Raw genomic sequence first — 11490 nt, forward strand, 5'->3', positions numbered from 1 at the left:
TTTACTCTACTAGTCACCAGAGGGTGACAGCAGCATCATGCCCTCAAAGCAGCTTGGGTGAAACATCTGCATGTATGGAGGTGAACGCTGTCATTTAAATGGTTGATTCACAAAGAAGAAAATAAAAAAACTCCACTTTACTTCATGATCCAAAGCTTTGGTGAGACCTTGTCAGTGTGCAGGCTGCTGCCCAGATGGGGTTTGTAGTTTCCTGAAGTAAATGGGATTCTGAAAACACATCATCAGGTTCTACAAAACCCAGACTGTCTTTGTTATTGAGCATAATTTTGTGACCCCTTTGTGGCTATAAATGAAATGAAATGAAATGAATGAAATGAAATGAAATGAAAAATACTTTATTTATCCCAGAAGGGAAATTCAATCTTGCAAAAGCTCACTTTCCTCTCTTTTTTTTTTCTTTTTCTTTTCTTTTTTAATAAAGCCACAACATCAGAGATAACACCATCCTCATTGTTCTTCATTCTCCTGACAGGGTCCTGGACAGCAGCAGCTCAATGCTTTCAGAGCTTCAGACACTAAAACCACCTGTTTAGACTAAGATCAGGAGCAATAAACCTATAAATGATCTATGCAATAGTTTGAGCTGAAACCTGGAACACACACGAGGCTGCTGACATCATTTTGTTAAAAAGGATTACAATATGAGACCTGTATTACTGAAAGAGGAGAGGGTAAGGAAGAAGATAATATAAGATAATATTCAACAGGTTAGCGTTTGTTGTTATTATTTTATTTAGGCCTAAGCAACGGAAAAGCTCCGGTATCTGTGACCTGCAGCAGTTTATTGTGTAATTTCGCGGTGTTCCGGTTTCCGTCCGGGTGTGTGTGTCCAGCTTGACGCAACGTCTTTCTGTGAGAAAGTTTGCTTGAATTCGTGAAGAAGGAAGACGTCATCACATCAGCTCCTGCAGCTGTCAACTCAAGGAGCGCTGCTGTCTTCAGGGGGGCTGGGAAATATGGACACCGCACCTGTTTGAGCCCGCAGGTCAGTGAACATGACGGAACTTTAATTTAACACGTCCTCTGGCTGTGCGTGATGCGTGTGGAAACATTTCTGCCAAGTTTTCTTTTCTTTTTTTTTCTTTTTTAACTTTAGACGTGATTTCCAAAAACATCTCAGACTTGATCTTCATGTATGAATCGCAGCTGAATTTGAATTCAGGTCAATTAAGTTCGAAAAATGTAGACTTTGCCAGAGTTGGTACCGTAAATCCATCCGTCCATTCATTATCAGAATCAGAACCAGATTTATTGCCAGGTATAGTTGACACAATAGGAGGAGTTTGTTCTGGTGGGTTGGTGCAGCAAAACAACAACCAGTATAGCGAAAACAATAAATATACAGTAAAATAAAGTAACTAGAAATAAAAAAAATAGCTGTAATATTGCAAAGAATCATGGTTAAACTTAAATTAGAACCATAGAACAGTCGTGTTATTTACAGATCTACATCTATACACTGTCATAAAGTTTAATACTGCACATGTGAAACAACAGCGTCCAGCAGAAGAAAGAGAAATTTACCTATCAGCTTTTAAGGTTTAAACCTATTGTTTATTATGTGAATTTAATGGAATAATTTAAATATTATAGTAAAACCCTACAATTCTATATAAATTACAAATTAGCCTGACTAACTTATATGCCAAAGAGCCCAAAACATTATATACTCAGAGATTAATGACTAATTTAGAAGTTAAAGTTACAACCTGACATAAATATACATAGAAAACCCAACAAAGATTTTGTTCTTGTACCTTCCTGGTGACAGTGGAGGAGACAAGACCTCCAGCAGAACCAGACTGAGAGAGGACGCCTGTCTGCCTGGACCAGCTGGGTTGAGGGTAAAAGGATGAGGAAAAGGAAAAGTGCACACAAACAGGAAACACTGAACAGGTTGGTGGGACCAGTACCTGCAGATCAGACATGTGCAAACTCAAACACAACCTGCAGAGATGTACAGAGACGGAGAGAGGACAAAGCACGAGCTGTAAAAGAGAAAAGACACAGTCATGCACATTAATGCACAGAGGGAATGACAGGAATCACAGCAAACTGTGATGTTTAAACACACATGAAGACAAACGTATGAGCATGACAGCGGAGATAAAACATAACAGGTGGGACTTTATGAGCAGAGGAGTGAAACAGAAGGAGTGACCACAATCAGCAGCTTCAGGGAGAACTAAAAACAATGGGGAGAAAAAAGGTAAGGATTTTAATTCAGATTTGACCTCAACAATGGCGGGACAGGATTTAATGTGGAGACTGGCACAGTGCCGAGGATCAATACCTGGAAAAGCTCATAAGAGGCAGAAGACAAAGGTAACACATCAGCAATATACTGAGACCTTTAACAACAAACAGTAAGATTTTAAACTCTGTATTTCTGTGTTTCATTGGTTATTAATACAACTAAGCCAGAACTGATGTGATGTGCATCTTTTCTTTGCACCAGTCAGGAACCTGGCAGATCTGAGCTCACTGTAGTTGTTGGACTGTGTTAAACCCATATGCAGAGAGTTACAGCAGTAGTTTCCACATCCTGCTGCTCCTCACAGTGAGACTGACTTGTTTATTAAAACTGAAAGAGGAAGACACCAAGAAGTCCTGACTACGTCCTGCACATGTTCAGACTAAAGGCCAAGCACCAGCGAACACTTTACAACGCTGACACAAGACATCATGGAGACGGTCAGTCAGTGTGGGTAAAACCAGTCTGCAGCTACTCAGACTAATAACTTCATTAAATTTACATGACTGGGGCACATTTTCCTCTTCATTCTGCTGATACAGTAAAATGACTAAACTTCTTAAAGAACAAACAGAAGAGTGCTTTTGGAGCAGGACATAAAAGCAACAAGGCGCCAAGCTGACTGGAAACGTCTGACGGCAACATAAACACAACAAGATCCTGCTGTTGAGTCAATAAAACCCTCAACACATCCTTAATATTTCACACTTTATTTCTTTTCATTCTCATACATGACGTTCCTCCAGGTGCTACAGACACACTGTCATGTGCTTTTGACAAGATGTGCAGATGACAAACAGCGAAAACACGTTTCTTCTTTTACAGGAGACATCAGTGAATCAGAAGGTTCCTAGTTTAAGAGTTACTGTGGAAAACAAAAGGTGAAAACTTTCTACATCACTTCTGACCAAGTGTAAGACACGTCTGTTTATCCAGTCTTCAGGCCTTCCTTGATGAGGTTCAGCTCATAGCAGAGGGTCTCAAAGCGGTACGCCATACGGATCTGGGCCACGTTGGTCTTTCGGATGTCGTTGCCCTCTGGACCCTCTTTCAGGTAATCCTGACCCAGGAAGTGGCTTTTCTCCTGGAGTACGAAACAAAGACCAGAGCATGCTTTGATGCAGGTATGTGAAGTACAGCATCACCTCTGTGTGAAGCATCATCTGGGGATAGAGGCTGTGTAGGTCTGTCAGATGACCGGACACAAAGCTTTTCAGTGTAACATGCTGCTGTGTGCGTTACCTCATTAGACATGGCGCTCTGAAGAACGCTGTTCCTGGAGATCTCACACATGTCACAGGTACTGAGCTTAAAGACCTGAGCTGCGATGGCGTATTCTTCCATCAGTGGCTCCTGTGGACAGAAAGACTTAAGTTATATATGTGTAATTTATATAATAAAACCCCTGAGTGTGGACCTGCTGTGTGTGGTTACTGTGGCTGTTCATTCAATGCATATTGTATTCCATGTTTATTTGAGGGTGCGTTACATAACCAACCTCTGACTTCACAAAACTGACATTCATACTTGTGTAAATGTACACAATGGCCATTCTAAGCCACCCAGCATGCACCATTGTCTACAGCATCATCAAAGGCGTCCCCTCCATGCGCTCAGACCTTGGTGTAGTGAAACTGCATGGGGTCGTCGGTGGACAGGGACACCACCAGGCCTTTCTTGTGGAACTCCAGCAGGGGGTTCTTGGCATACTCCAGGAACAGGCTGTTGTTGCTGAGAGGAGACATGGCGATGGGGATCTGGGCCAGGAAGTACAGGTACTGCAGCACAGGGCTCTGGATGGGACGGTAGATGAAGAAATGCAAGGTCAGCTTCTGATCAGCTCCTGCTGCGATTATTGGTCAAATAAAATGGCATTTTGACTTTTTACAACTTTTTTCTATAAAATTTAGGCAAAAACAAAACAAACAAAACAAAAAAAAAAAAACTTAAAAGGCAGTAAGTCAGAGATGTTCAGCTTAAAGCCAAATCAAAGCCCACATGTGATGTGGTTCTGCAGTAGGCGCCACGAGGCCTGCTGGCAAGTTTCTAACTCAGTAAATATAGACTGATTTCTTTTAATGTTTATTCATTTTATCTGACAAATACTTTTTTAAGTTTAATAACTGGTCCCTGAAGTCATATTCAGGATAATATCTCACTCTCTTCCTACAGGTGTCGGCAGAGGAGAACCTCAGCATCTTAGATCTTGCTTTCAGACACAAGGTAAGACAAGATAATTGTCCCTGAAGAAACTTCATTAAGAATGGGCTCTTATGGCCTTTAATCAGATAGTGTAAAATACAACTCGTGTTTTGTTGCTCTCAGATAAGAGAATCGTTTCATGTCTTTGCTCCTTGTGGAAAAAAACAGTCAGCGTCTTAAACAACACTCTGAGCAGCACGTTGACGTACATCACATCATCATTCATTTTTCAATTAGCTATTGGTTCAAATGTGATGAACAGAACAACACAAGATGTTTAAATCTGTGTCAACCTGTGCATACAGCATGTGTGCTGCTGAAACAACGTGTTGATCCACAGGAGGCGTCCTGCTGAATCCAGAGAACTGACCTTCTTGAGGTTGAGGCCGTGGGAGATGTTGTCAGCGGTCATGAAGGCAGCCAGCAGGTGGGTGATGGCACCGGCCTCGCCACAGTGAGGCCTGAACATGAACGTGTTCATCCCCCTCTGTCTGGAAAACAGAAGGTAAACAAGTGTTATGCTACAGAAGGAGACATGCCGGTGGAGGGATGTACTGGCCTGTCACAGAGAAGATGAGGCAAAATACCCGGAAGCTCTCATAGGAAACAACAACTATCAAGTAATTATATTAATAGAAAAACTCCAGAAGCTTCTCACCTGCGGAGCTGGTTGAGAACAGCGATGTTGGCGTACATGTAGTAGATGTAGTAAGTGTACGAGGGGTTCTTGACGATGTCCCACTCCTCTGGTTTGGGGCTCTTAGTGGAGAACATGTGGCCGCTGTGTTTGGACTCATCGTCCACACTGTCGAAACCTGTCACCTGCGCTCCAGGTACAAAGACACAGTCCATTATACTGCAGAACAGGGCCTTCACTTTGTTGGGCAACAAGAGCGACAGTTAATCTGTATGTCCATGCTTGAGAATAAGGATATCCTATCAACTTGTGATCCAGATGGTCAATCTAATGAAAACATTTAACATCTGGTTGTGTCTGAACTCACATGGTTGAGGAAGATGCTCAGCTCTGGGTTGGACTGTGGGTCGATGGTGGCCTGGAAGACGGGAAGGAAAATGTTCTCCAACATCTTGCCAAAGTGGGGCACAAAGTTTCTCCCTTTGAAGATGTCACTAAGACAAGAGACACGCAAACAAGTTCAGTTTAGCTCTGAATTCTAGCCATCTGTCAAGTCTTGTCTTCTGGGACATTTGTAGGCTAAAACAACTCCTTTATTATCATTACTATCACACACTGTAGGCAGAAGCTGATATTTATCGTCAACAGGATGCATAGTTCTTTATGAGTCCAACAGATGGGTCAGGTTACGTGGAAAAAAGAAACCGAGCAATGAAAACTCACTAGATCCTGGGTACTTGAATCATCCATTTGAGGTGTGGGGAGAAGACTCTGTGCTTGACGAACCAGCCGGAGAGCTTGGTCCACTCGTTGGGGTTGCAGCCATAGATGGACAGACGAGGCTCAGCGTACTGGTACTTGGCCTCTTCCAGGTCAGTGGCTACTTCCTGGTTTTACACAAGCGTCAAATCAAGCTCGGACCACTTAAAGTTTGGGGTATAAGGGATTAATCTGGTCAGTACTGGGCTGCTAAATACAAGAAACCAAGACCAGATGGAACTTTAAAGTCACACTAATGCATGTGAGTGAATCTGAATGTCAATACTGTTCATTTATCACCATTGTTTTACAAGGAAACCATTTGTTGTAATGCTTTCTAACAACAAAATCTTCATATTTGGAAACTAACCTTGATGATGGTGGCAAAGTACTCTCCGTTGATGTGGTTCTCTGTCTTCAGGTACAGGTCACGGAGCTCACTGGCTCCAACAGGGTTATATTTGGCGTTGAACTTATCGAAGCGCTGGAAGGTTTGTCTGCCCTTTAGCAAAATGACAACGACACAAGAACATAGGTTTAGATCGTGGAAAATAAGTATCACAATCCGTACGTTCACCTGGAAATGCTCATGAGTCACGTCACCATGTGGGCTAGAGTTAGTCAGAACAAGTTAAAGCAACCAGGCTCATCTTTTATATAAGTTGACTCACTCCTATGTACTGCAAGAGCCCGTAACTCTGAAAATATTGATGGTATGATGGAACAATTTTGCACTGAAACACCCTGAAGTTGTTATTCATAAAAATCTGCTGATTTTAAGGGAGTCATGTGGCATCACTGATGATTTCATGGAATCACAACTTAAACAGTGAAGAGCTTTCACACCAAATTATTCTTTTAAGGTCACTGAACAGCTGGTTCTATCCATGCCTTGTTATTTTATCGTCTGTTCACATCTATGGCCACTAGTGTAGAAACATACAGCGTGCACATCCAGTGAGTCCACGGTGAGGTTGTAGGGATGCAGGTTCAGCGACTCGAACAGCTCCTTCATGGTGACTTCCTTCCCCTTCAGGTTGTGCACGACTCGATCAGCATCCACGCGGTAAGACTTTTTGATGAAGCGCAGCAGGTGCTTCTGGTTCATGCAGGCAGCGGCGTGGATGTGAGTGTCCACCTGGAACGGCAGCAGAGTGTGGATTAGGTTTGGGTGGTGTAATGACTGCGTGAGGCCACAAGAGGGCGGTAGAGACACCACAAGAGGCATGACACCTATACAGCAACAGAAAGTTAAGTAGCAGTTTCTGTGCTAACTTGTTAACATATGTGATGATACTGAGGCTCTGCTGCTCCTCCATTAAAGGAGAGATTTCAAGAGGAGTTATTAAAGGATTGAAATCCAGTCTTTGTGGCAGCTGTACCCATCGTGTATGTATTGATCTTGTGTAAGTCCACATTAACAGTCAGAAGTTTTCATGAGCCTGTTGTTGTCTAGTTTTGATGTTTAAATAACAGAGTGCTCTGCTCATAGTTACCTTCCTGCAGTTGTAGAAATCCCTGTGAGGGTTCACCTTCAACTCCTTCATCTCCTCCATCTCATTCAACATCTCGTGCACGTTGAACTTGGACATGAGGAACTTCAGACGGCGGTGAGTGTAAGTCTTGCTGCAAAACAAAGAGGAGCTTATTGTACACAGGCTGACTGTGAGCTGATATTAAACAGTCCAAGTACCTGTATGTATGAAACACCTTTTTGCTGCTCCAAAAGTTTTGGAAAATATTAAAAAGTTCCTTGTTATTGGATGTTATTTAGCTACAAACTCCACAAGTGTGGATCCTCAGGACCACCCACAGAGAACTTGTGATAAATGACTTCAGTCAACCTGGGGTTCATCTAAAAGGAGGCCAAGTTGAAAGTGGTAAATTCCTGACAGGGAAAGGTATGGGTGCTATCCTGGGGGGATGTTTTAAAGGCTGAGGAATTTCAAGCTCAGTAAAGGTACACTTTTAAAGGACTCACGTTGGGCCCTGTGCGATGAGAGCAATGAGGAAGTTCATGTCGTCGATGAAGGTGACGTAGTCGGGGCAGGGCAGGTCTTTGGGTTGATGCTTGTCGGCAGCTGCAGCGTCGTTGTACACGTAGATGAGACCATCCTTCATACGGGCAACGTAGCCCAGATTCTTTGGCAGGCTCGAGGTGTCAAAAGGATCTTCCCCATTTTTTGGAGGAGGTGTGAAGACTGAGGAGGGATGCAACGAGTAAAAACAACATCTGAATGACACCCAAATACAGGAAACATGTTGAATTCTATACAGGCTGTGTGAGTCCATCAGTGCACTGATCCTCATCTCACCAGGCTGCAGCTGATCTTCAGGTTTGAAGGTCTCTCCCTCCACGTCACGCAGATACTGGGACGCCGTTCTGGGGAAGCGCTGATAGGCCAGTCTCATGTACTTCTCCCTGATGGTCAAGGCTCGGTACAGACCCTTACAGGACAGCTCAAAGTCATCCATGGTCACCTGGACATCACAGATAACACACATCACAGGTTTTAAAGGAAATGCCTGCAAAAAGTTGTGGCTCTGGTAAAATGTGAAGGTCTGATACTCGTGCAAAAGCCTGATTAATTAATGCATTTAATTAATTTAATAGAATAGAATAGGATGATTTTATTGTGGCTGTATTGTGAACAAATTAGCAGCGTTGCTCCAGTTGGTGCATGTAAATAGTTTAAAACTGAATATACAAATAACTGGTGGCAGCAGGTATACATTTCAAAAAATAAACATACATGTATACAAAAGTGATAAAAAAATCAGGAGATATCTTTATAAGTAATATAGTACTGCACATGTTATGATATGAAACTGAATGCTGGTAAATGTTTGTTTTTTTTTATTTCTCATTGATAAAAGTTATTGCACAGCTATTTAACACTGATGAGGTTTATTGCACATATATTTTTTGTGTTCACATTTATGGGCATGAGCAGTGGTTCTGTGTTCTATGTACAACTGTTTAACGAGGTGACAGCTCTCAGAAAGAGAGTCTGTCTGTTTGTGTTTGCCACAGGGCAACAGGTCAGACATGTGGTGTCCAGCGTGGGTTGAGTCCTTAATGATTAGCTCTGCTGTGATGCCGGTCAGGCCCTCTAGGCAGGGCAGAGATCAGCCAGTGGCCTTTGGGCTGTGTTGATCAGCCTCTGCAGAGAGGACCACACTGAGCTGCAGAAATTCTCTCTACAGCAGCTCGGTAGAAGGCAACAAGCAGCTTTTCCTCCGGGTGGTTTTTCCAGAGCGCTCTCAGGAAGTGGTGTCGCTGCTGCTGGGCCTTCTGCACCACCGCTGTGGTGTTGACAGAACAGGAGAGGTGTCACACATGTGCACGCCCACAAATCTGACTGACTGAACCCTTTCTACTCGGTCCCTGTTGATGCAGAGCGGGGCCGGATCGGCACTGCCCTTCCTACAGCCCATGACTGACTGGAGAGCAAAAGGCCGCCATCTTACGAGGAAAATAACTGCATGAATTAACAACTAACAGTACATGAAATAAGAAATCTTCAATAGGATATTTATATTTAATGATAGAACGGCTGGATTGTAGTTTTGATGGTGGAAACTGTCTATTTGGAATAATCCTGAACTTAATGCGATAAAAAAGTAAAAAATAAACAAGACTTTGAAAAGTGTACATTATTGGTAACACTTTTTTTTTTAAATCAGCGTTCATCAGGATATAATAGATGTAAAAACAAAACAGAACCAAGAAGCACAATTAAATCAGTCCTGTTTCAGCCCCTGTAAGTGGCTGCAGGATGTTTTAGGGTACGTTTATGGATTTTACAGATTTATATATTTGACCTTTTCTAACACCGTGTTGGTTTTTTCTGTCTTTTAAATGGATTTTATGCTTTATCTGTGTTATCTTACTGTCTTTAAAAAGGTAAATGTGACCCATCTGCACCAAATCATCCTCCTCATGGTATCTGACAGCCACATGAAGCTCTGTAATATTATAACACTCTGTAATATCACACGTTACCTACATGTAGGAAACAACTAAATGGACCGATCGGAGTAATAAACCCAAAATCAATATTTGATCATGCGTTAGCGTAATCCAGGCTGGATCTGGGATGTAGCTCGATGCGACTGATGTCGTGCACACGGGTCACAAATAAAGATGATTATACATCAGCTAGAAAGACGGCGTTGCAGGTTGAGATCTGAGTTATCTAAAGCACAAATAATAATCGTCTCCTCCAAGGTTTTTCTCTCCCTGTAATGTAAATGTCAAAGCCACAGTCATGAAACCTAAACCCCGGCCGGCTCTCAGATGAGCTCCATTCATGGGGCTCTGCTGGTGGGAGGACGGCTGCCAGGACACTGACCCGCAGACACATATAGTCAGTGAAATTCAAGGTCAACACAGTGTGCATCCCCGTCAGCTGGACTCCAGTCTTGGGCAAATAGAGATACTTGCTACAAGTATTGTCAACTTCAAATGTCTAGCTACCGTTTTTAAACTCATCACAGACGTTTGGGAGCTCTTCTGACTTCCATTCATCTAAGCAGTGAAATGAATGATGAGGGTACTTTTGCATCATTCACCGAGTTATACGTTTTTTTTGAATATTTAGAAGTCAGAAACTTTGCACAAAGTAACTGGGCCGGGTTCTGTTTTCCACCAAATGAAACCATTCTGGCCAAAGATCCACCTAGAGAGATTACTCGGTTATATGAGCCACTTTGTCTTTTTAATTGACCCTCCTTATCTGAAATTAAGGGCTCACAGGAAGATGACCCACATTTGCAACAGGTTGATGAAACATAGGACTCAGTTCTGAAGAGGATCCATTCCTTGTCTACATGTGCACAACATGGACCACAGTTTAAAGCCGTCCATCATCTTTGTTATACTAAAAAAAAGTAGATAGATCCTGAAATGAACACCATGTTTGCTCGGTGCAACAATCAAATAATCAAATTGGGACTTTTATGCACAATTCTTTGGGCTGCTTCAGACACTAAGTTCTGAGGAGATATATTCCAAACGCTCTCAAAGGCCTTCAGTCACCACTGATTGCAAGACAACTAATCTTCCCTAAGTAGAGATGAAACCCAATTTATCAGTACTCACTGGATTAGAGATAGTATGGCAGGTTGTGAATTAAACTGGATGTAATGAGGATGATTGTGTCTGAACTACTGTGTTTTACTTCCTTTTTTGGACGTCTTTACTTTTTATATTTATATATCGTTTTGCTTTTTTTGAGTAGTTTATATTCCTAAGTATTGACTAAACTTACCTTTCTAAACCCGGTTAGCATATTAGCATGCTCTACAAAATTCAATACAGCAGAGAAGTGAACTGAGTGGATGTGATTGTAAACTGATTGAATTACACATCAGTCTGACCAAGCAGTTGTTGAGTTAACAAACAAACTATCTCATGATTTTCAATGAGCTTTACAGCTTTACTAAAGTATGAACTATCACTACTCTTTTTGTTTAAATTCACGTCTGAACTCGCTTTACTGCACCTGTGGTGATGCTACAGGGTACTGGTACACCCTGAAATACTATCACAATAATCCCTCATCACTGCTGCAGAAGGTCGCCATCATTTATGATTTTCACCAAGGATTCTGGG

General features: G+C 42.2%; 1 protein-coding gene across 1 annotated transcript; it reads right to left on the reverse strand.

The window, feature by feature from the left end:
- Positions 1–2969: 2969 nt before the first annotated feature.
- Positions 2970–8395, reverse strand: ampd1 (adenosine monophosphate deaminase 1 (isoform M)). The gene is made up of 12 exons (XM_008282569.1): positions 8189–8395; positions 7855–8074; positions 7370–7499; positions 6817–7011; positions 6244–6375; positions 5838–6001; positions 5482–5608; positions 5136–5299; positions 4848–4968; positions 3895–4068; positions 3518–3628; positions 2970–3359 (listed from the first exon to the last, which is right to left on the reverse strand). Exons 1-12 carry the CDS (start codon positions 8376–8378, stop codon positions 3204–3206), a joined length of 1884 nt encoding a protein of 627 aa, XP_008280791.1. The 5' UTR covers positions 8379–8395; the 3' UTR covers positions 2970–3203.
- Positions 8396–11490: the final 3095 nt, after the last annotated feature.

Source organism: Stegastes partitus, unplaced genomic scaffold (genome assembly GCF_000690725.1).
Source record: "Stegastes partitus isolate 25-593 unplaced genomic scaffold, Stegastes_partitus-1.0.2 Scaffold276, whole genome shotgun sequence".
Classification (NCBI taxonomy): domain Eukaryota; kingdom Metazoa; phylum Chordata; class Actinopteri; family Pomacentridae; genus Stegastes; species Stegastes partitus.

Excerpts from the sequence above, each read along its gene's own strand:
- ampd1 (XM_008282569.1), bottom strand. The coding sequence starts at position 8,378 with ATGTGTGTTATCTGTGATGTCCAGGTGACCATGGATGACTTTGAGCTG. Across the intron at positions 8,075-8,188 it reads TGAAGATCAGCTGCAGCCTG|TCTTCACACCTCCTCCAAAA; the intron begins GTGAGATGAGGA and ends ATCCCTCCTCAG. Across the intron at positions 4,969-5,135 it reads GTTCTCAACCAGCTCCGCAG|ACAGAGGGGGATGAACACGT; the intron begins GTGAGAAGCTTC and ends TCTGTTTTCCAG.